The sequence below is a fragment of the Orbicella faveolata genome, unplaced genomic scaffold (genome assembly GCF_042242905.1).
Source record: "Orbicella faveolata isolate gen_17 unplaced genomic scaffold, um_ofav_v1 contig_2, whole genome shotgun sequence".
Classification (NCBI taxonomy): Eukaryota; Metazoa; Cnidaria; class Anthozoa; order Scleractinia; family Merulinidae; genus Orbicella; species Orbicella faveolata.
In genome coordinates, this window is record NW_028301547.1 from 16,250,715 (window position 1) to 16,275,608 (window position 24,894).

The 24,894-nt window shown below is 37.9% G+C and overlaps 1 protein-coding gene across 7 annotated transcripts; it reads right to left on the bottom strand.

Annotated features, from left to right (window-relative positions):
- Positions 1–932: 932 nt before the first annotated feature.
- On the bottom strand, positions 933–24,861 carry LOC110049618 (uncharacterized). 7 transcript variants are annotated; one of them, XM_020755425.2, is made up of 16 exons: positions 24,666–24,861; positions 16,020–16,647; positions 15,327–15,409; positions 15,033–15,128; positions 14,419–14,644; positions 11,859–11,987; positions 11,544–11,668; positions 10,689–10,815; positions 10,027–10,164; positions 9,249–9,275; positions 8,301–8,420; positions 7,882–7,964; positions 7,000–7,132; positions 6,306–6,392; positions 4,507–4,558; positions 2,413–2,549 (listed from the first exon to the last, which is right to left on the bottom strand). In XM_020755425.2, exons 1-16 carry the CDS (start codon positions 24,764–24,766, stop codon positions 2,542–2,544), a joined length of 2,163 nt encoding a protein of 720 aa, XP_020611084.2. In that variant the 5' UTR covers positions 24,767–24,861; the 3' UTR covers positions 2,413–2,541. The 7 variants fall into 7 exon arrangements, with proteins under 7 accessions (XP_020611080.2, XP_089146029.1, XP_020611083.2 ...); XM_020755421.2 differs by lacking the exon at positions 4,507–4,558 and having other exon boundaries at positions 933–2,549; XM_089289903.1 differs by lacking the exons at positions 4,507–4,558; positions 24,666–24,861 and adding an exon at positions 23,971–24,100 and having other exon boundaries at positions 933–2,549.
- Between the last annotated feature and the right edge of the window lie 33 nt (positions 24,862–24,894).

Here is a 24,894-nt window from a genome sequence, read left to right on the forward strand (position 1 = left end):
AAGCGTTTTGAAGCGAGACATGAGGGAAGGGTGGGTGGGGGACCGGGAACGCTCGGCAAGCGGGATATACAGATAAAATAATTTCGCCAAATAAATTACAATATTCCACTTCCTTGTCTACACAACAGACACTGTTGATAGTATTTGATAGTATTAGTATTTTTTTGGCAATACACGGCCAACCGTCCCCCTTTCTGACAACCGGTCCCCGTAGACCTCCTGTGTTACTCGAATCAGAGGCGTGTTTCCGATGCTTTCAATGTCAAGAAAATAAAAAAAGCGCTTCATCGCAGATGATACGGGCCTCTTCTCCAATAGGCACCTTCCCTCGAGCTACCAAAAGTACTAGTATTTCCCAAAAAGTTAGAAGGTGGAGACTGGGTAGGAGAGTGAACCCCCCACCTCCCCTCGGGGACCAGGCCGCTCCACGTTCCTAATACGCCACTGAAAGAAACTGTTGTAAATGGCCCCGTCTTGTGTCGCCCTAGAATAGCTACAGGAACGAAATTAGCCAAGGCTCGGTGAAGTAAAGGCAACCCAACAAGGATCTATCAGGGGTTCTCGCGCTCAAGGATGTTTTTAAGAGCCAGAAAAGCGTTGAAGGGCGACTTCTTCACTTTCCTAAAAGGACTCAGTGAATTTGTGTTATTTTTAGCCTGCAATGACACTTCAACAGTTCAGGGCATTCTATTTCACACGACCTGGTATCGTTAGAAAACGCTTTTTTGGTGGGGGAGGGAAAGGGGGGGAGGGGGAAGGCTAGTCTACATGCTAACCGTCAACAGAACTTTACCCTGTGCGCAATGCTTCGAGTCCACAATTTTGTTTCGCCAAAAGGGAAAGTGAGATTACAGTACCGAACACTCGTCTAGTCACTCGAAAGAGTATGATCATAGGTAGAAACAAAGGTAGAAACGTACTTAAAACAAGCGTACAAGTCAAACAAGTTATTTAATACACCTATTTACAGTAAGGCAACGATAGCAAAACTCTGTTCACTTTGACAGTCGATCGAACTCACTCAACAAAACATACCCTTCACACCTGGGCCAAAAAAATCGTTATACTTGTATGAGTGCTTAATCGTAGAATGGATATGAAATGGGTAACATCAATTTCCTGGAATCGAGTGGAGCTTTTCTCAATTATTTTTCGAGAAACGAGCAAAACGAACTCTGACTTATCATTGCCAACGATTGTTTTGCAGCCAATCATGAGTACAATCGAAACCAATCATGACTTGGCTTACGCACGTTTTCCCGCGCTTTCCTTACGCAAGGTTTCCGCGCTTGGCGCCAGTTACAGGTTTTCACTGCGGTTTCTAATTGACTTATCCTGTTGTCTACGTTTGCTGTGATTGATCAGGTGTAACTAAACTTTGGTTTAAATTACTTTTACAAGTCATATGGAAAACCTCCAACGGATTCTATCTTATTTTTGGTAGTATAAATATATTGACGACATGAATAGTTCCGAGGCAGTAAAAATCGGCCAAGAAACAACCAGCAAAGGTCCAGCCCAGCTAGTGAGAACTAAGAGTATTATTATTGTACATGCTCACTAAGTGAGCTTCTTCTTTAATTGTTTCATTCTATGAGGCAACAAAAGCGCTCATATATTACGTAAACCTTATAATTTCGTCTAAAAATAACTCATGTTATGAAGTCTGTGAGAGGCTTTGAATATTCTGCTGGACCGTTGAAGTCCGGTCGTCAGTAAACCGGTTTTGGTTTTTGAAAACAAGACAACGGAGCCAACAATGGATGGAATATTCAGCGCTCACTCGCCCAAAATAGACCTACACTGCAGCCTCCTGCTTTCCAAGTCACTCAGACTATGGCTGGCCAGATTAATGACCAGCTGTTTGCGCTTTTCATAAAACTATTCGTTCCATGGTAAAAAGGTACAGAGGTAAACACGTCTGGTAATGAAATGTACAAATCTCAGTTCCAGTAATAAATTAACTATTAGGTTATTTTCTCCAGCATTCTTTTCTACTATCCATACCACTATTTTTTGCCCCTCCTCCCTTTATTATTCTGGCCTTTCTTGTTTTTAGCGCCACGTTTCGTCGTCGGCCTCGATTCATCGTCATCATCATCATCGTCGTCGTCGTCGTCATCATCATCATCGTCGTCGTCGTCATCGTCATCATCGTCGTCATCATCGTCATCATCATCGTTGTCATCATCGTCATCGTCATCATCATCATCGTCATCCTCGCTGTCTTCAGTCTTCTTACTGGTCCCTTTACTCTCAGATGGTCGCGAAGGAGCCGAAGTACCCTCTTCAACGCCTTTTTCCCGTTCTTCCTTCTTCTCTAGGAGGCGGTACCATGCTTGTTTGATGGCGTGCATTTTAACCACCTGGTAGATTCCCCACCGGTTGATTTCCAGCAGAGCGAAGCGCATCGTTCCGATTCCCTCCACGTTTTGAGCTTGAGAAACGCTCCAGTGTTTGTACTTGACGAACGCGCGACGATGGCCTTGCACGTAAAACCGGATCACTTTGGTGATATCCTGCTCAACAAGTTCGTGTTGGTCATTCCGCTAAGGAGAAAAAAGGAAAGAGATCGTGAAAACATGCACAACTCTGTAGCTTGACTGCTTCAAATGTTTTCAAGAACCAGTGGTATCCCTTGCTTGTGTCACACAACCTACAAGTTGCGTGACAGCTTCAAAGGACACCAAACAAAATCAGAAAGAAGGAAGGCAGTCTCATTCACGACATTTATTAGGTCGTCAAACAATGCCTCTCGGGAGTGGTGACGACCTAATTAACGGCTGGTAAAGAGACTGGGGGAAACCGGAAAGAGAAGAGTGAAAGAAGAAAAGAAGATGAGGAATTCCTTCCTGATAACGCTTCCTTTCCCTCATCCGTCCCCTCCCTCTTCCTTTTCCTTTCACAAAGATAGCAATTGACAAAGTGAGGAATTAATGTTAAGGGTTAACAAAATTCAACCTTAGGAAAGTAGAGTCAAGCAGTTTAAACTCGTGTTATTGATGAAATAAAGGTTTATGGTAGTGTTGTTCTTTCTCAGTGAGGTAGTAATCTAACATTTCATTTCATTTCAATTGCAACTCGACAGTTAAGGTTTACAAGCTCTTATGAGAGTAACACGGGTACAAGACTGAAAATATTATTATATTAAAAATAATTGTTTGGGTTTTTACCAAAAGTTTATTTTAAAAGATTATTTCCTGCAAGGGAAACCATTGTTAGTAAAGAGTTAACGTATTTTTCGATGCTTGAAAGTTAAATCAGAATCTCCGTAATATCACTGGCTCATACTGTTTACTATTTACGTGTGATATTTAATTTAAATCTAACCGCATGTTCGATATCTGTAACTGAAGCAACGAGTACTTCTACAATTCTGTGTATCATTAACTTATTGGGCACAGAAAACAAAACAAGTTTCGATTCTGTTTCAGGGATCTGGTAAATTTTAGTGTATTTAAACCCTCATAACACTGCTCTAGATGTAAAGATATATTTTTTTAATATCAAGACCTAATGTAAAATAAATACTGCAATAGCAATAACAGATATCACCTCAAGTTAGGACTAAAGAAAAACTGTACCATATTTCATAGAAACATATATACCAGAGTAAGATTTATATGTATTAAAATGCAAGATTTATATTGTCGTCAGATAACAGTCTTATACGTTTTGTTCTTTTTAAATGCCATTACCTTAAGTTTTCAACTTCATCAGGTTATTACGCGGTTTACGACGCAGACATAATTAACCATGCTTTGAACCTTTTATACTGTAGCTACTTGACAATTTAATATTCACATGTTTTAAAAGATCTCGTATTCATTACACTTCACGTTTATAAAAACTTTTGCTTACACCACCACAACTGAAAACCAAAAAATTAAGACATTGTACGTTAGTTAGGCAGATAGGCGATCTTTTTTCTCTTTTACACAACAGTGTCACTGAAATCATGTTATCGTTGACCCCGTATTCAGATGAGGAAAGCAAGGCGACATTTAAAACGAAAATAGTAGCTTAGAAATCATTTCCACCGATCATCTCCACAAACTAATTTATTATGTTCCTAAAGGCTAAGCACTGTTGTGTACTTTACTCAGTTTGCAGCCTAAACAAAAAAAGAAGGCTTGTAGTTGAGATGGGTCATATATTAAGGAGAATATTATCTCTCCCTAGTTAAACTTTTAAGTTGGCTGATCATTGTTAATTAAACTCGCAAAAATTGCTTTAACATCCGCCTAGACTTTTTAACAATCAATGGGTTCTTCGTTTTTCAAGTGTGAACGTTTAGCAAGAGCAGCATTCCGTGTGAACGCTTTTTTACAATTTTTAATTTCTTTAAAAAATTCATCTTTTAACATCAAATTTTACGACATTTTTCCGTTCAGACGTTTGAGATAATTTAATTGTGTTTAGCATTTGCAGAAATGGCGTCAAAAAGGCAGAAAATTCACAAATCACAACAATAAACAGGTTCAGTTCAGTAAATGAGCGACATACTGGATTTGATCTGGTCTAACTGCTCCTTCAGCTCCGTAATGGAATCACCTCGCTGCAGAGTGTTCAAATGTCAGTTAGTAAACACACAAGCGTTTGCATAACAAGCATTACTGTAGTACTTTCGTCAGGAGAGTCGCAGCTGCGAAAAATAGAAAGAGCTTACTACATAAAGAAGCGAATCTCAGTAGTCTGTCTAAATGCCAAAAAATGTTGCCATCCTACGTCAAAGAGCACTGGCGAATCCAGAACTTGACTATACGGAGTAAAAAGGTGCGGTACCAAGATTAAACGAGTTTCTGCCCTGAAAACATTTCGGTCCATGGGCGCCCAAATCTAGACTAACTGCTAAGAAATTACGCCATTCTACGTTATAGAGCACTGGTGTATAGAACTTGGCCACTCGGAATAAACGTGTGGTACCCGGATTAAACGAGTATCTGCCCCAACAACAAAAAATTCTTAGATCGTACGTTAGTTAGGCAGATAGGCGAAGTGGCTTCTCTTTTACACAACACATTGTCACTAATACTATGGCCTCACTTTTTCGCCGAAAAGATGATGCCCCGGCCCCTAAGACCCCTCCCCTCAGGCTAATATTGATGTAACTAATTGGCTAAGACTCGGCAATATCCTAGGGAGAATACACACAGGTGGTCGCCGGTATCGTATCCAGTGTTACTACAAGACAAATCACGTCAAAGATCCTGCCTAAGAAATGTATTACAAGTGTTCCAACGTAACTCTTAAGCAAAATCTACAAAAAAACGACGGAGGAATTGACAAAAAATATGCTATATGTCAAATATCAGTTTTGTCCCTGTCCAATTGTCGTAAAACAGACAAATTATATGAAGCTCAAGACCACCCTAACCATTCCAATTTCCACAAGTATCAGTATATGTAGTGAAACTTAAAAAGTCAAAAGCAAGTAGATTGAACTAAACCAAACTAAAACTAACCTCCAAGGCTCTGTCTTTCGAAAGTCTATAAGCGCTAATCCAGAATTAAAAGTCGATCGAGCTTGTAATCTCCCTTTAATAAAGGTGTTTTCACCACAACGTTTTGTGGAGTATGACATTAATCAGAACCAAAACTCAGCCACTATAACTATAAACGCAAACTTACTGAAATGTAGCAATACTTAAATCAAAATCACACAAATGTTGCATAAGCTTAATCGTGTTTTTGAACAACCGGGATTAGGTGACTGTTTAATCATGTAATCATATTTAACGGAATACGCATTGCTATCCTCTTAAGCAGCTATATAGGGCTAGCTATTATCCAATGATGTCTCAACCTGCATCACTTTGGTTTTGCTAAGTTTAAGAGTGACTGCGTCAAAGCTGAAACTCGTGCAGCACGTCCTAACCAATCACAGAGAAGATACATGTTTTCGGCCAATGAGGCGAAAAAGCTGAAGGTACTTTTCCCGCGCACGCCGCGGGTTACCAGTCTGTAGTACGGTTGAAATCCAGACAGTGACTGACTGAGAACGTGGTGCCTGGCAGAGGTATTGGTAAGTAACATAACACAGGCAATTGGCGACAAGCCGACGTGACGACTTCCTGAGTTCTCGTGATGCTTGTGATTGGCCACAGAGGTCGGAAAGTTTTCGGCTCTCCGACTAATCTTCACCAAATGTTAACAATACTTCTTGGTTTTGCGATATAAAAACTGAAGAGAACTTCGAAAATGCCGGAAAATCTAATCGTGTTTTCTAAAATTATTGAAACATTCAACACTTCTTTGAATAACACACTTTCAAGATCATCCACATAGCCAGTGACTAAACATACCGTTTGGGCCTCTGATTGTATTTTTTGTGTCAAAACTGTTCGTAGTGTTTCCACTGTGTTTTCTAGTTTGGCTACTTGAGAAGAGGTCTGCAATAAAATAAGACAAAGCTTGAAGGTCAACAAAAACAAAAAACTATTTCAGTATCCAAAGAATAACTGGATAAAAGAGGATTTCATTTTGTACTCATAGCTCGTCTCTTCAATTCAAACTGGCTTGGATTGCGGGGAAAGTTCAGTAAATTGCCCCATGGACTTTAACAGCTTGCATTCTAGGAGACCTATTTAACAACGCATCTCTACAAATTGAGGAACAAATCTGAGATAAGCTGCTTTGTAAGCAGATTGACTCTAAACCAAATCACGTCGTGATCACCGACTTTATATGAAGAGGCAACGATTGTTTAGCGCCTTTAACTGTAAGGAGACACCAAGACATGGTGAGAGGAACATAGCGCGCCACGTGATGGATTGGAACCCGCAAGGCACACGGAAACGTACTAGACCTAGAATCACGTGGCGCAGAAGCATCTAGAAAGACCTGATAGAGACAAACATTAGTTGGTGCAGAGCCAAAAGAGCAACTCAAGACCGACGGAAGTGGAAGGCAATAGTGGACGACCTATATGCCCCTCATGGGACAAAGAGGACTAGATGATAATGATGATGGTGATAATGAGACACTGTAATGATTTACCTGCTGCATTTCCTCCTCTAGCTTCTGCAACTTGTTTCGCAGGTCTTCATTGTCTTCCTGCTCGTCTGCCTCTGGTTCTGGTTCTGGTTCAGGTTCTGGTTCAGGTTCCTTCGCAGGTGGAGTGGGTTGTCGTCTGAACAAGAAATATCAAAATTAGAAAATGGAAAACGCTTGTCTTGCCTCAAACAAAATGCAATTTTGCCAAGGTTCTACTTACAAAACAGCTGTCTCAAGTAATTGCAAAGAATGATTTTAAAGTGTGATTATTGTAATTTACAGCTGATTACAAGCAGGTCGTAATTTTCCCCCTAGATTATTAAGAGAAAGTGAGAAATATGAAATACTCCCTCTAAATTTTACATCTTGATCAAAAGTCTATAAATGTTAGACAAAGGCCCCTGACCATTAAAGCTTCAAGCCTGAACTACTTTAAGGAGAATTTTAATTCTCCTGTTTTCCACACATTTCTATCAGTAATAATTAGGAGAACTTGGCGTTGGTGGTGTATCAAGACCTTAAAAAATAGCCACCATTTGGCATGAAAATATGCTCAGGTGTTTGTCTGCAGACATTACCTGTTCCAAGAAGCGAACAGTTTTCCAAGAGCAAAGCTCAAGGAAATTTCGATAATGTCCACGGACAAATATCTGAGCATATTTTTAAAGTCAAATTGGGGCTATTTTGTTTATTATCCTTCGATGTTTTTGCAACACACGACTTTTTGAAAATTGGGGAATATCACTTGGATATTCTCCAGTTTTAGCTGGGACATGTTCAGTCATGTGACACGTTTAGACAAATTGCGTGCAAGCGGAATTATTTGATGGATTAAGTATCAATATCGTGAAGGGCAGTATTCATTCATCATTGTTGTCATCTTACTCTGCTTCCTTTCTCTTCTCCGCTTCCTCCTTATCTTCAAGGTCAGCCTTGAGTGCAGCAAGTTGGTTCTGTAGATGAGTAATCTAGAAAAAGAAAAAAAAAGACAAGTTGGATCAATGTCAACCTACAGTGTTTTTGTATTGTAAATTAGCTGCAAAAGAATCAATAAAATTGTAGTCTCCTTTACTGTCATGAGTTGTGTTGTCTCTTACTCAACAGAAGCTTTGTGCAAGTGCCCAAATAGTGGGCCTCATGCACAAATGTGTAGAGACATATTTTGGAAACAGTGACCGCAAAGGAGAATTGGTGCAAAACAAAAACAAGACCAAGGGAATTTTTCACTTCAGGTCTGTTCAGTGGCACAAAAATATTTTCGGGGCACTGGGAAAAAGTGGCTATTTACTATCACTTCAACACACCTCATCTGGGAGGGGCCTCAACTTGGCTTGGACTTCTCTAAACTGTTGGTCTGTATCCTGACGCCAGTTAGCCACCTGCCCCAAGCTCCTGTCTCTTTCTTCTTGGTCAGATTTTCCATGCTGTAGAGAAATAGTGAATGTGAGAAATTTCTTCATAACAAACTCACTTTTGTTCATCTTTCAGTTACAAGCTCGGATATTAATTTGGTGGTGCTTCAGCACTGCTCGTCAGAATTATCCTGTTTTAATAGCATCGAGACTGCAGTCAAACCTCCCATAAACAGACATCCTCGCGACTACAAAACGTGTCTGCTTAAGAGAAGTGACCACTTATGGGAGGTTAAAAATGCAGTGTGTTTGTGCCTGGAACCGTTACTCAGTAGATGTCTGTTGTCAGAGGCTCAACTGTACAAAGTCATGTAGTCTAGAAGCACAGGTATTGTTACTCCTCTTGGACAGGAAGCTTTTCCAGCACAATTTACCTCTCAGTATTGCCATTTAGACCCAGGACTCGGACAGTAAAAAAACGAAAACGTTATTGCCAGAAAACACAGCATCAGTTGAGTGACCGGAGCCTGAACTGTTTATACAGTAGAACAGTTTACCATATTTATCTATTCCTCCAACACAGAGAGGTATTTGATAATATGTCCATGTCACAATTTACTAGTAATGTATCTTAAAGCAATTTTACATATAATTTACAGTGATATTCCTGGTATATGTTAATTTTAGCTATACTTTAAAAATGTGATGTGACTTCACGACCTGTTATGGTTGTCTTGTACATAATAGTTATAATATAACAATAATCACTAATAATAATATGATAATAATTATAATAATTTATAGTCTGATTATTGAGACTAAATTACTTTTTTCAAGCGGAAGTCAATACTTTATATTAAGTGTGGTTTTAAGGTGATAGATTAGGAGACCACATTTTACCTCTTCCAGAGGAACCATATTCTTGATCTATATATCACATTTAATACAAATAGAAACAAAATTAGTCAAGTCTTTTAACATTAAGGTAAATCTTTATTAAATGGTAATTTTATAAAACAGGAATCTTAACCTGGAATGGATTTAAGGGTAGCTACCTTTTCAATTTAATTACTAAAATGTTTTCAGTTTTAAACGATAGGTTAAGGGTATCACTGAAAAGAACATTAAAAATATATATTGTTCACTTTACTATTCATAACAGAAGAAAAAACATTATTGTCCATTTTATTGCTTATATTGAATGTTATAGAAAATAATTATCAAATTAGTTTCAAAACATTTTATTTATAGCATCATAATATTGTTTACTAGTGAGGATATGCATGTGAAATTGATTGAACAATAAATTTATTAATAACTGTAAGAGCAATAGATTTTATTAATAATTGATTTCATATTTTATTTATTGTTTTATTAATTTATTTATCTATTTATTCACATGTTGTTATTTAATATATTCAATTTGAATGATTAACATTTTGAGTGACATCATTATAACAATTTAATAAACATGTAACATTGTAATTTAAGTGAAAATTTAGTTAATATTCATTGTGAAATGCAATGTGGTGACTCATAAAAAAAGCAAAGGACTGTTACTGTCCAACATTGTCAAGGAAAACCTCACAATCACAGGCAAGCATTCTTTTCTTTTGTCTAAGATTTCCTGTAAACTTACAAAGCCCCTCAGGCAATAACTGAATGTAACAGACTTTACCCTTTCAAGTTTGCTAATGGCTTCTTCCATCTCAGCTATTCTTTTGCTTAGCTTGTTCAATCTTGTATCCATGTCTGCTAATCCTCTGACCCCTGAGTTGTTGTTCTTGTCCATTAATGACATCAGCTCTTCTTTTGCCTGGGCAACAATAAAGAGACTTCACTAAATAGCATAGTAGGCACGTAACACGTGCAGAATGTATAGCTACAGAGCCCTTTGTATGAGCTGTAGTCCAAAGTGAATTTTAGGTACTGTCAGTATGATTGTACACTAGTTTGATCTGTATATTGCTTTGCTTTCAGTAATGTAGGAAAAAGAAAAAATGCAAATAAAGGTAGTTTGAAATCACTTTGAACCAAAATTATTTTTAAACTACAACATGTATGCCTATGATGAAATACAATAGTAATACTATTATAGTTATAAGTGATTCAAAAAGACTCAGAACTAATTTTTATAAATCATGTTATGGTCAATAAAATCTCACATAGGTCAAAGAACAAGCAACTTCTGGAACTTCAACTTCCCTTGCTGGTAACACTTGTCATATTTCAAGAATTTCATCAGGGCTGCCCCAACAATCCTGACATACCCATTATAAAAATTGGTTGATGGAGGCTTTGTGAGAGAAAAACCATCTTGTCCAAGAACACATTACAAACCTTAGCCACACTCTCTGACACTTGTGAGTTAATTCCTCCCAAGGCTTGCTGTAATGTGCTGATGGCCATGTTCAGTTTCTCCTGGAGCTGGTTGCATCTAGTGGATAGCTTTTCACTTTGTGACTGTCTGCAAATAGTAAAGAAAGTCACACTACATTAAGCAAAAAGCTGTAATGTATTGCCAGGTAAGTCAGGACACATAACTAAATACTGTTTTCCCTTTTCAAATGTCTTGTTGGATTTGCAAAGAATGGTATCAGTATATGATCAGGTAAAGTCTGTGTTCAGGCTTACTGGCCCAGTCTGGCTAGAAATTTTCTCCATTTTCCATAGAATGAGGAGACAAGGAGCATTTTTTCTCCCCCCTAGATGGGATTCTAGTTCACTGTAGGGCTGTCCCCCAGCATTTAACTGGTCAGTATGCCCCTTCTATACATCTGGGGAGAGAGAGGCACAGTGAGAGTGAAGTGTTTTGTCACAACACAATGATCCTCCCCAGGGTATGCCTGTATACAATCGTTACTCTCTTATTATTATATTAGTGTAAATTCTCTGTCTGTTCATTTGTGTTTGTAATTATTTCAAGGGAGTTTTCATATAGTGCTAACCTCAACTCCCTTTCAAGGTGCTTATTTATTTTACTTTTGGTGTTGCTAATCATTCATTTTTATCTTGTCACATCTATTCATTTACATTCTGGATGAACCTTTATTCTCTCAATATTGCATTGTAGGGCTCAGCCGAACCAGTCAATCCAGAATCCAATGGACTAACCATAAGTGAACCAAACCTCTCAATTTAAACATTGCATTCTTTTATAATGTCAAACACACACTACAGGTGTGATTTATATACCTTGATGTGATTTCAGCATGTAGCACCTGTTCAATTGCCTTTCTTCCTTCTTCCATCTGCCTCTCTAATAATGATATGGATTCGTTAAGACGTACAAGACTCTGGTCAGTCCTTGCCTGTGCCACCTGAATAAACAGTTGAATTGTTTAATAACTAATAAGGAAATCTGTAAGCTGGAGAACTTCCTTGAGACATACATTAGCCACACAGACTAATTAAATACAGTAAGTGACCCAAGGTCTGGTCCTCAGAAAGAATAAGGGAGAAAACAAATTGACAATTATAATGAAGAATTAAGATCTGCTCATTTGATACCTTTTCAGACTGTCTGACACCCTTGGACTCTTCATCAATATAAGCTTTGAGTGACTGCCAGCGTCTCTCCATTTCCTCTCGTTGTGATTTCTCAAATGCCAGTCTAGCGGCTTGTTCCTCTCGTAATTTCTTTTTTTAGTGAAAGAAAATATAAGCATTGAGAATTTCCCATCTTATATTGATGAATTCATTCTTCCCTAGTTTCTGCTATCTTTCTCCCTTAATTCTTTTTTTACCTTCCTTCATTCCTTCACCCCTTCCTTTTTCCCTCCCTTGCTCTCCAGCTTTCATGTTTTATGTAGGTCTCAAGCAAAACAAAGGGCATGACACATGACTAGTAGTCACACATCACTTACAAATTTATTTCACTAGGGCAGAGAAAGGCTTACTTGCATTCTTTTTTTTTTACTACTCTCCTTGAATAGGTGTGATGGACCTCTTAACACATGTATTGTTTTATTCCAATGTTCAAGGGAATCTTTGTGGCATCAGCAGGTTTAAAGTGCCACTGAAATGAAATTTTAGTACTCTCTTTTATTATCCCTATTTGTAGTTTCAAACGTGCTTAAAATAATGGTGAACTTTATTTCTGTCAAATCCTAATGGAAAGTGCTTTTTTTAGCTGCTGAAATCGACTTTTTGGAGCAAAACTGTGTCCGGGCTCTGGAACTGAGTTTAAGGACCTTGTGACGTCACTGGTTGTATTCACGCAAGAAGCGCTATAGATTCTCTCTTGTTTTCACCTGATTTATTCAAGTTTATTCTTCATATTGTCGATACCTGCTAGTTTTCTACCTTGTAATTTCTGTCCAGTCTTGACAGGAAATACATATCATGAACGTTGGAAGGCGCCAAAGAGTGTAGATTCACCAAAATAAATGCTACAGATTAGAACAGCTCAGTTACTTTTCGAACATCTTGAGTACTCGATTGGAGATTTCGAAGACGAGTGTGGCAACTTTTATATCACGTCCTAAAGCCTAAACACGATATTTCGTCGTCTGTTTTCAGCCTGGTTCTGAAATTTGGATTCTCACGTTTATCTAAGGTCTATTACACAAGGTTCGAATATATCCTCGGCAACTTTACTGCAGTAAAAGCCGTAAGCGCATCAGCCATCCGCACAGTCACGAAGTTATTAAGGGTCCACAAGCTTTGAGTCGAGTACTTCTTTGCACACAGAGGGCATCTTTTTATGATACTAATAAGTGAGAGTTCTTGTGGTAGACAAAATGTATCTTTGAAAATTGTGATCCGCAGCAGGGTTTGCTTTATCACCGCATACGTATCAGTGTAAACAAAGCGGGAATTTCGCTTCTCTTTGGCACGTATCTCCCAATTGCAATATTTCACGGTCGATGGATTACTTTGAGTTCTTTAGCACATACTTATGTCTATGATCTTCATTTAATAGTATCCAAATTCAAAGCAATTCATTAAAATGTCACTAGTTTACACTCCTTTCGAAGGTTTATTAAACAGAATATGAACCAATTTGCATATATCACCTTTTGCCGCCGTCATTGTCACACTTTCTCTCATTTCTTTAAAACATACCTGTAGGGTAATGGCAGCTTAGTTTACCTTTATAGTTTAAATTCGCTCCCTCATATAAAAAAAGAGGGTTTCTTAAATTGTTGCTGTTTTGATAACTTGTAGGATGTAGCAGATACAACTGGACTAAAGGTCACTGTAGCACAATCTCGTCCGCAGTGAAACTCACAAAGCGTCTGGTTTCCTCGAAGTGAAGCGACTCGAAACTCGAAGCAATGTTGCTGCGATTCGTGCAGCAGCAGTCCAGATAATATTTTCAAAAGCCGCTTTCTCTTGTTTTCATGTCTTTTTTACTTTATGAGTGTAGATATTGTTTATTTGAGTGGTGGCCATTTCACCAAGAGTTCCGATCATTTTGCGATCTAAGAACTCCCACTCGTTTGCTTGCTTACATAAAATATCCTGCAAATATCCAATTAAATAGACTGGAAAGCCCCAGGATCGACTCTCCACCTCTTCATGTCTAAGGCAAGGCTGTTGCCTAAGGAAATTTTTAAGGAGGAAACTTTAGTCGCCCACACTCGTAACTTAGGCGCCTCAGGCGACCGGGCGCCCATTAGGCAGCAGCCTTGTAAGGCTACTGTTAATTATCTGCTTTACAGCTCTGAGATGTCCTTAAGATGTTTTTTGGAGGGCTTCGAACAGTATTCTCTTCTCCCATAATCACTCTAAATTTTTAGCGCGGCATGAGAGTAATACAGCCAGTGACGTCACTAGGCTGTTTTGGCCGTGCCAAGATGGCCGCCAATTTTGGGTTTAACCAGCCAACTTCCAACGGCTGAAAAAGCAGTTTTTGCTTACCGTATGCGAAAAAAAAGTCTGCAGTGTTTCCAAGTAAGGTTGAAACTTTATTACTAAGCAAAAATCTCACAGACGAAAATTTCGTTTCAGTGGCACTTTAACAAGTACCCAGTAAAGGTGGTTCTTCACCTTTTCTTTCAAACATTTGAAACTGAAGTAACTGCTTTCTTCCCATAGGTATTGGACAAAAGAATGTTTTACTTACCTTTTCTAACAAGACAAACTTTGCCTGAGCATCTTCTCTGAGGCGTATCTCTTTCTGTAACATCTTTTTGCTTTGCTCTTCTGAAAGTTCTGCTAGTTTACTAGCAATCATAGTTCTCTCATTTTCAAGGAGGTCTTCTTTCTCCTTAGAATTCATGGAGTGCGCATATAATTCTTGTTCTCTCTGGTGGTTACTTTCTTGTACCATTGCTTTTAGCTGTTCTAGACTAAAATAAAAATGAAATTCATTTATAATATCACTGAGTAATTATAGCACATCCCTGACTTTTCAGTGCCCTGATGAAGAAGGTACCCTGTATAGTGGAATCTGCCTCACCATAATGATTTGACTTAGTACTATCCTTGCTAATAAAGGCCCCAATTGGAACGTGCTTTACTTAATAAGCGCCCCTATAATTTCTAATAAGTATCCCTATCAGTAGCATAATGCTATGATAGACATAATTTAACGTTATGTTGTTAATGATATAACTACCCTGTGAGAAACGTCATATTTTTGTGGCTCATGTTGATGATTGTACTACCAATGCCCCACTGGAAAACTGATTCTACAAAAAAATTGACAAGTTATGAAAAGCTTCTCCCTTTACCCACCTGAGCTGGTTCTGCTGGTTAGCAGTTCTTCTTTCATGTTCTTCAGCTTCTATTCGCCTCCTGAGTTCTCCTGTAACCTCTTTCATATCAGCTAACCTGCACAATGGAATCATCAAACTATGAATATGTTTTATTCAAGATATGCTATTTAACAAGAGGCTCAATTAATAAAGAACAGTTAACAGAGAAAACTGCCGGCACTGGTGAACAGTCTGTTAGCTGATGGCCAACTGTCATGATGCTCACACAGACTTCAAATATGATTTCTTTGTATTTCTAAATTTTGAACTCTACCTGGCTTCCATAATATTCTTGAACTGAAGTGTATTTGCTTCATTTGTGCTTTGATCATCACGGTGTTTCACTAATGACGACATCTGAAAAAGGGAGTACAGTTAAAAAAGATACAATATTTCACTATTTACAGTCAAACTAGTCAAGCATTCTGCATTCTGTTTCTTCAAAGACTTTTATGACACTTTTTGATAATTTGTCATAATATCAACCTATAAGCTAGTCCTACCAATAAACTACATTTGGTATGAGATCAAGATTTCATTTTGTTCTTTGCTACTTTCTAGAAAAAAACAAAACCATTCAAGTTCTGGGCTCGATTACCAGCTGCTGTTCTGGAAAGGAGCCCACGCTATCTCTGAGCATTTTTGGGTATATTTCAGGCTCCATTGAGCCAACCACTCTGATCTGGGTATCATTGGAAAGATCTTTTCCTCCTGCAGAAGTTCAGTATAGATGATGCCAATTTTGGTCAAAGGCGATGATGTCAGAAGTGGAACAGAAGCCAAGGGTTGCCATGGGCGGTTACGGGCGGCATGGGAGTCAATGGTTAATACAACCACCCGCTCGGCTAATAAAACCCCAGTGATATTTCATGGCCCAGTGGTCATCATATTAATGAGTCCACAGACTGCAAAAGGCTTCTTACTGAATCTATTTCAATCTACAAAAGAGTAATACTACTGTACTTACAGCAGTGTTTGTATCACCCTCAATCTTTTTTATTCTTTGTCTGATTTCTTGAACCAAAGTACCAAACTGAACAGTCTGCACCTCATGTTTACTCTTCATTGTTCTCACATCATCTGTCAGAGCCCTCATATTTTTCTGCAGTTGTTCTTGGCTTTCTCTCATGTCCTCGACGTCATCCTTCACTCGTTCAACATGCACATGAATCTGTTCTCTTCGACTCAGCAACTGCTGTTGGTTGCCCATTAGAGCTTGCTCCACTTGCTTTGTGTGATTGACAAGGGTTCCAACGGTGTTGTGTTCTGACTCAATTTTTTCTTCAGCACGTGCCATTCTCATCATCATTTGTGTGTACAAATTATTGGCGGCACGAATCTTTTCGGATAGTATAAGTCTCTCTTCTCTCTCCTCTCTCAAAGTGTCTTCATTGCGACGTATACTCCCTTTCAATTCCCCTTGTAATCGAACGAGTTCTTCTAATAATGCTTTGTTTGACTGTTCACTCACATTCACACGTCCCTCAAGTTGTCGCAGGCGTGGTCCTTCGTGAGCTGGACTGTTTCGCCGGACTGCCTTCTCCGTGGAATCTGTTATAGCTGGTAAGGAATGACTATGTGGACCTCCAGTTGCCCTGTGAAAACACATTGATAAAAGGTTTGGTCTCAACATGTGATTTCTTTATAGGTGCGAGACTAAACTAGTGCTTCTTGTCCCGCAGAAAACACCAAATACCTGTAAGTATAAAACTTTTTTATGTATGGTGTCTCATAGTTTGTCCCATTCATGGATATTCAGTAGGCAAAAGCAGTGAAGGTCTAACAAAAAATGGTAACGCAATCAAACACTTCTTAAGTTCCATTGTTTCTACATACTTTAGTCAAATATCAACTCTATTTGATTTTGTCATGGAGGAGATGTAAGAATACAGTCAAGTGTCATTGTTAGTGTATACATGGTTATACTAGAAAACAATTAATGATTTCTAGGTATCAATTTGTCTCTGAGAATATATACTGCACAAAACTCATTCCATGGTACATCATAATGCACATTTTAATCAACATGACCCATAACATATCGCCTGTGACATAAAATAAACAATTTGAATAAAACAGAAGCACTCGACAATGCTTGCATCCAAACTGAATGACCAATCAAGGTTTGATACAGTTTTATTGCCTAGTAACATCACATGAATCTATTTCTCAAGGCGTTGCTTCAGTTCACCTCATGTCTTTCAGGTCGTCATATATCGTAATGATAATTTCTATCTCCTGATTGAAAGGTAAAATAAAATGTGAGACTTGGCAAGAAGGTGAGACTATCTTTTTTTTGCAAGCCTGAGATATTTTGAATTTTTAAATTATGAGACCAAGATTTCAAAGTATTTTAAATGTGAGTGCCAGACATTGAGACTCTCAAACATTCAGACATCATTTATAAACTAAGACAAACAAACAAATTAGGACCTCCAGACTTTCTTTAGCAAAATATAGAGACTCTGAGACAGCTTTGCAAAAAAATTCCAAATCGGAGATGTACATAACTGCTTAAAAAACAAGACTGTGAGACCTGTGAAATTGAGAAAAATTTTGCAAGAACCAAGGTTTTTGAAGGACCATTTGCCACCCCTAAAGTAGGTCGTAACGTGGATTATTTGCTCCATTGAGGGACTCCTTTCCGCCATGCTTGGCTTGCACAAGGAAACAACATTTGCAAATTTTTTGTACATGTGGGGATGAGAGTGGGACTAAAGTTCAGTTGAAAAGTCCAGGACTCCAACAAGGTTTATCGCATCAGGAAATTAAAAAGCAAACAACAAAAGATGTATGTATGTATTTTAAAAACTGAAAGATAAAATTTCTTTTGACAATGCCCCAGCCCCAGACTGACCTGTTATGGCAAATACCTTACCCTGAGGAAGGAAAAGTTATCAAATCGATAAACACCTGCGAGGGGTGAAGGGACTTAGATGATGGGGTCAATTTAAATTTACTTTGAGGTAGAATATAAAATTTAAATACTTGCCAGAAGTAGGTCAGAAAAGACTCAGGGATATATTAAGCTTGTAGATTTTCACCAAAAAGGGGGCTTCAGTTTTAATTAAGTTTAAGCTTACATTTAAAAGTTTTCACCGTAAGCTTGATTAAGTCCAAGTTAATCGGATATATAAATAGAACTTTATGAGACTTATAAAATTAAATTTAACCAGTACCTCTTAGCAAGAGCACAAGTTAAAAACCCAGGTTATATAATTACATAGCTAAAAAGTAACGTAAATTAACTTTATTTTCCGTTGAAGCTGGCCGTAAAAATGAAAACCATTAAAAGCTTTCTAATGAAAGTGACTTTCAATTGCAAATTAACTTACAAGCACAAGCTTAAGCTCAATTTGATACTACCAAACTCGATCGGTGCGTTTATGTGTGAAATTTCGAGTAAATAACTCCAAGAAAATAAAAGATACCTCATATCCATCGTAACTCTGTGGTTAAATGACTTTTCGTGACTCTTTGTAAGGCATAACTGTAACATTTACGGTGTAAAGTGGCCTAAAAGCCCTTCAGTATGATGACACGACCAACCCGCAGCCATGTTTGTTTGCAATAAAACGCCTTTTCTGATTGGCTCCTATCGTCGGTTGCCCTCGATACCATGATTTGTTTGGCGGTAAAAAATCTTGAACTAACTTGAACTCTAAAACACTTAGTAAAATATAGCGTTTTACTAACGCGTTTATTCAAAGAATTTAAAGATCACGATCATCCATTCGTAGTTTATAATTTTATCACATGTGTGCCTCTTTGCAACTTTCCTTTTCGTAAACAGATGGTTGCACCTGCCAGCAGAGTTGAATTTCACATAACTTATTCATGTCCGACATAATTAGTAGTTCAAAATTCATGATGGTTTGTACGAATAACAAGATCTTTTGAGATATTCGAAAAACAATGCCACGTGGAGTAAATTTCCTACAGCGTCAGAACAAATTTTTTTGGTCTCTTGGTTTGGCCAACCCCAAACCTACGTTAGGGGTGGGGGAAGGGGGGAAGGTAGTGGGGGGGGGGGGGGGTGGAGGGCGAGGCAACTTGAGTCTAACCCAAAGTTATTAGCCAAATTTGAAATTTGAAATAGCTTATGAGCTGCATGATCTAGCACTTAAAAGTTAGAGGCATAGGTTCCATGAACGAGCCGAACAGATTTCGGCGAGGATTCATGGGAGTATTAAAGGCTGTTTGAGGATAATCTAGACGTCTTCTTGAAGTGACTTTTTTTAATATTTCTCCACCTTCAGCAAATAATTTTCTCGCCACAAACTCGCGGTATTTTTATCAAGACAAAAAATATGTTTCCGAACGTTTTTTTTTTTTCTACAGTGGAGCCCGCCTTGCAGTCACCTCGTTATTACGGCCCCTTTTTTTCTGTCCCGGCGAAATGCCCACACATTTTCTTATAAGAAAGCCCAACCGGCTACCCCGTTAATACAGAAACGGCCACATTCTGAAATCCCAACCTGTATAAACGTTTATAATTTTACCCCGTTAGTGCGGCCACTCAAGCCAATTATGTTCATCTTTTCCCTGTTAATATTGTACGTATCTACCTTCATTCCGATGTTTGTTAAAAAAAACAATTGTTTAGAAGTGCAATTTTGATGATATGTATTCGTTAATGTCACTCAGTTTAGACCAGTCGAGAGATTTGACCCTACCTCGTTAATAGGGCCGTGACCCCGTTAATACGGTCAAATTTTAGTCATGGCCCGTTAGTGACCGTAGTAACGGGCTTTCACTGCACTAAAATTGTACTGAACTCTTTTATAAACTCCCAAGACTAACGGAAAGACATACGTGGATCGAGCTTTTTCTGTCTGTGCCCCGAAACTGTGGAAAAGCCTTCCTCAAATACGGTTACTTCTTTTTAAGTCAAACTTAAAAGAACTTATCTTTTCAAAAACATCTTTGATGGCGGTTTATATTAGTCAGTAGTTAGTTTTTTGATTCCATTTTACATATTCTTTTACCTTCTTGTTAGTGTTTTTTGTTTTCCTCGTGTAATTAGTTTATTTAATCTAGGTTGATCTTTGTAATCTAAGATTGAGGCGCTGTATAACTGAGTATAAGTCTGCTATTTTTTTTTGTTATTACTGATGAATAATAATAAAGTGCTATCCACGACATAGCCATACGGTGGCTCCTCGTTTGTGAAGCCCTAAATGTGTGAAATCTTCCTTCGATTTTTGAAATAAGATCTTCAGTGAACTCTTATGAAGTTTAAACGAAACATAACCAGCCAGAAATTTAAAAAAAGGTACGTCGGTTGAAAACACTTCTACTGGTAAATATTCAGCCTATGAATTCAGTGTAAGGGTAGATTGTATCAACTGAATCGCTGTCACAGTAGGAGCTGAAGCTTCAAGCCCTTTGTCGGCGAAACATTGTAAATACATCCCTCGGCGTACAATTAGCTTTAACAGTATTTTGTTTTTGGCCTCTCAGTAGATTAACACTCATTTTCCCCTACTCAGTGTCATTTTCTAGTTTTCTTTTCTATCAAACATCTTTATTGGCATTTTCATTTAATCATTGTTTTCCTTTCTCGAGCGTTTGCTGGACGTAAGCTTTGTATCAATTGCAAAAAATCCAATCAGAAGTTGAAAAGTGGCATTCTGCGTACACTACAGCTGGATTTAGAGGAAACCGCGAAACTAAGCCTTTTCCAGCCCTGAATTTATAAAATAGTATATCAAAAAAAGTTTTCGTCTCAGTCAAGGTTCCTGCTCTTTGTGCTCTAACGTTAAAGTCCCTCAAAAAGCCCTTCTTAAATGTTTGACTTGATCACCTTCTCTTCTTTTGAGCCTAGTCCGTTATTTCGAATATTCAGAAAAAATTGAACATTTCTGCGATGCGTTTAGAGACTTATATTAATTAATTAATAGTTTGTGGTAAAATATATACCAGTTGATTGGCATGCATTATGTAGTCTTTTGGTTATCATGTGAAGAATAGTATTGCAGAAGACTCGACTTTCATTTTGTATGTCTTGCATAGATTCTCGATAATAGCTTTGTTTTGTGTACAGTACAATACTTCTTAACGGAACTCTTGCGTCGGACTGAACTCTTAAGGCAGCGCTGTGCTATGGAGACAACTTTATTTAGACACGGTAAAAAACATCAGGAATATTACAACGAGGAGCGGCCAATTCCAAATCTTTGTTTGAGTATGACAGCGGAATCCTCTAGTTTCAGAAGAATAGTTGGAACGCTCTCAGTTTATATGACTAAAAGCCCACGTTTATATCCTTCTTTTAAAATAAGGTATTAAAATCATGCGCCCCTGTGAAATCGATTCAAGTTCCCATCCGGCAACCATTCACCAACTCCGTACCGCTGTGTAACGGAACATTGATGACTCTTATAAGTTCTATTTCGGGCAGAATGCATTATATGTCACTCAGAAATGTTCATATGTTCGTTGAGGATTCGTAACTGCTTCCCTGCGGTAGTTGTACCTGGAAATTATCCAGGATAATATTCGTTCAGGAATTTTAGTTGTAATTTATGGAATTTTTGAGACAATTTCGTCAACAAACAGTTCGTTCAGTTTTGGAGCATTCATTGTGAAAGCTTGCACTTACCTCAGTCCAACACTGCAACCAGTTTATGACAGTAACTATATAATTTTCTAATTACAACAATTGAAAACGCCGTTAATCCTCTACAAGGAAAATATGTTTTGTTTCCGTCAGGATGAGGCAGCCTGCGATATATCGTTGCTTCTCTCTAAACATTTTGTGGCTTGAATTCAACTACCTGCCTAATAGCCGATCAGCCATTGTTACTAACAATATCTCTCTGTCATCGACACTCAACGGAATAATTTGTTTTTCGTTTAAAAGAATAATCGAAAAGATTTTCAAAAGAGTTCTAAATTCTCGCATCTAAGGTACTCTAAAAGCAGCTGAAAGAATAAACTGGGTCTTTTTCTCACAAAGAAAATGTGAAGAAGTCTATCTGGTGAAATGGAATTTTTCTCTATACATCTCAAGCGAACGTGATTTCTACTTGCCTTTAACTACAACGTAAAGCAACGTATATCTACATTCAATTATTACACTGAATATCATATGGTCGTCAGCTTTCACGGTCCTTTCAATGTCTTCAGTCAATCACTGTAGCGTTGCATTGTTCTGTCGCTTCAATTCTATGCAGAGGTCTTCCGTAATTGGTCAACAGGCTAACGGCTAACCTAATATTTGAGATCAGAAGGACGCTCTTCAACTTTGCTGGGATCTTCTTCCGCTTTTGGCTTTGAAAATTATATTCCGATGACTCCATTTATCAACAAATAGATTGCATTTCTTCAATTCGTCAAGCTTTCATCAAAACTTCTTCCATTTAGAAATATTATTATACCCATGCCATTAGTGAGATACAAGGCAGTGTCTACAAAATTTAAAAACTTACTCATTAAAGTTGCACTGAATTACCGGTCAGTCAAGGAAGCCATCATCCGTGTCTTTAATGAAGACTTTCTGACATTGTCTGAGACAGTTTACGTCTAAGATTTAATAGGTAGAGTGTTTTTGCTAAAAAAAATCCAATTCTTTTGGCGTGTTTTATCACCTCTTTGATTCGCTTCAAGGTTCTGTTGCTCCGTTGAAGATCAAGCTATTTCGGGAATAATGAAATCAGCTACAATCGAAAATTTGATACGTGCGGTATTTTTTTCAACGATGTTTTTCCAAGTTTTCTTTGGAGAGGAATTAGAAAAACGTTTACTATGAAACATCTGAAATCGGTGTGTGGTGAATTTTAATCCGATTTGACAAAATTCACGCAAATTATACAGCAGAAAGTTAGGAAATCTATTTTAAGGATTAAACTTCGATAAAAATAATGTTTTCTCATCTCAATTTATCAAGAAGGGATATTTTTCATTTCACCTAAGTCAACATTACCAATTTAATTTTATGGGTTTCCTTTACTTACATTCAATGAAAGATATTATTCAGTTAAAATCCTTCCCCGCCAAATTGAATAATATCTTAATTCGAGATCATTCCGGCCTTAGGCCGCTGAAGGCCAGCAAAAACTGAAACTGTTTATAAGTTCACTGTTTCTTTTACTGATGCAGACTTCGTTCGCGGTAAACAAAGAAAGAATAAAACAGAAGAAGTGCGCGCGAACGGTATTAGTACCTACACAAAAAGCCACATAAACAAATACCTTTTCCGTGCATAAGAAATCGACGTTGAAGTCGACTGAACGGGTCCTTTGTTCCAAGGAGGATTTGCCATGCCACGGGAGCTTCATGCGGTTTTAGTCTTCATCAGTGCAAAAAACACACTTGAGAGTAGCCCACTTTGGTCTAAGATGAGACACGAGTGAATTACTTCTTGTCAAAACTGACCCTTTCACGAAGACTGCTAAATGACAAGAGTAAATTATTACGATGCGTCTTTTGGCTATGTAAATGTGCAGGTGCCAGCGTTTGGCATCTCCATGGCAACCGCGACGCTTTTTGATCGATAAGTAAACTCGACCGAAATTTGAATTAGATCAAAGAACGATGTGAAAATATATTGATAGCTTGCTGTTTGAACGGAGACAAAACTTGCAATGCAATATCGAGTTGAGATATCTTGGCGCATGAAATAAAAAGCTTTTTTTACTCTCTGTTTGCTCGACTTGATCGACGCAAAACAGATCATGTTAAATCTTCTCCCGTTTCACGTTGTTTTCATGAACAATATTTCAGTATGCTAACTTGGTGAAGTCTGTACTATTAAAGATCTCTAAATACTGAAGAAAAAACCTATTTCGTACCCTCTTTAATTTTGAATGATGTTTTGATACTATCAGCACTACTCTAACGGAAGTGTGATGAAGCACATTCCCCTAATTTACGTAAACTGACACAAATCTTAGATCTAGAAGGACTAAACATACTTAAAAGTTCTTGGAGAGTTTGAGAGTATATAAACTCAATCCGGCCAGCGTCCGAAGAGAACCAAATTTCGTGCTAAAAAGAACAAAACATCAGGTATTGTTGCACACCTTCAGTGTAACATTACATGTCAGTTGTCAGTTGCGGTCTGGCGGAGGATTGTATTAAAAAAACTTTCTATTGTTGAGTTTTACCAATGCATATCATCATAAATTAACTCATTACTTATTTATGAATTCCGTTTACGTACCTTTCAAAGAAATAGTATATTTCCTTAAAAAATAACATAACTACCATGGAATTTCTTTGACTTATGAAATTAAAATGTTGCAAATTCTGTATATTCTGGATTTTAAGTTGGTTTTTTTTTTTCAGTTTTACTTCCAAGCTTCTTCGCCTGACATGTCAAATCGTGTTCGGAAACAACCCTTCTCGGTTATATGCATCTTAATTTGGATATTAAGAGAGTTCTTCGTTAAAAGCTTTCCTAACAAATTAATTGAGTGAAAGAATCTTAATAAAATCGTCGCGGATCCTTTTAAATTTTTCACTTTTCAGCTAAGGTCGTACTTCACTTACAACGCTGAAAACAGCCTACAGGACCGTCAGATCAGCGCTTGTAAAGCAGTAATTTTAACGCACAATCAGGAAACATAAAGACTAATATGATTTGCTGACGTATACTGTGGAGGCTAACCTTTTTGCTTCCGTACCACTGCTGTCTAAAACTTCCGAGTTGTCAGTTTTTCCGGCCTGCCTTTTCTTCGCATTAGCCAGCTTTCTCTTAGCTTCGGCCATGGCACATGTTAATTAACACTTCGCGATTTTTGTTTTTGTTTCACTGCTACTTTTTGCCTTTCTGGAGACTTGCTTGCTCAAAAACAATTCATTATTATTTAATGTGGCTATTGTTCGTGACGTGGTAG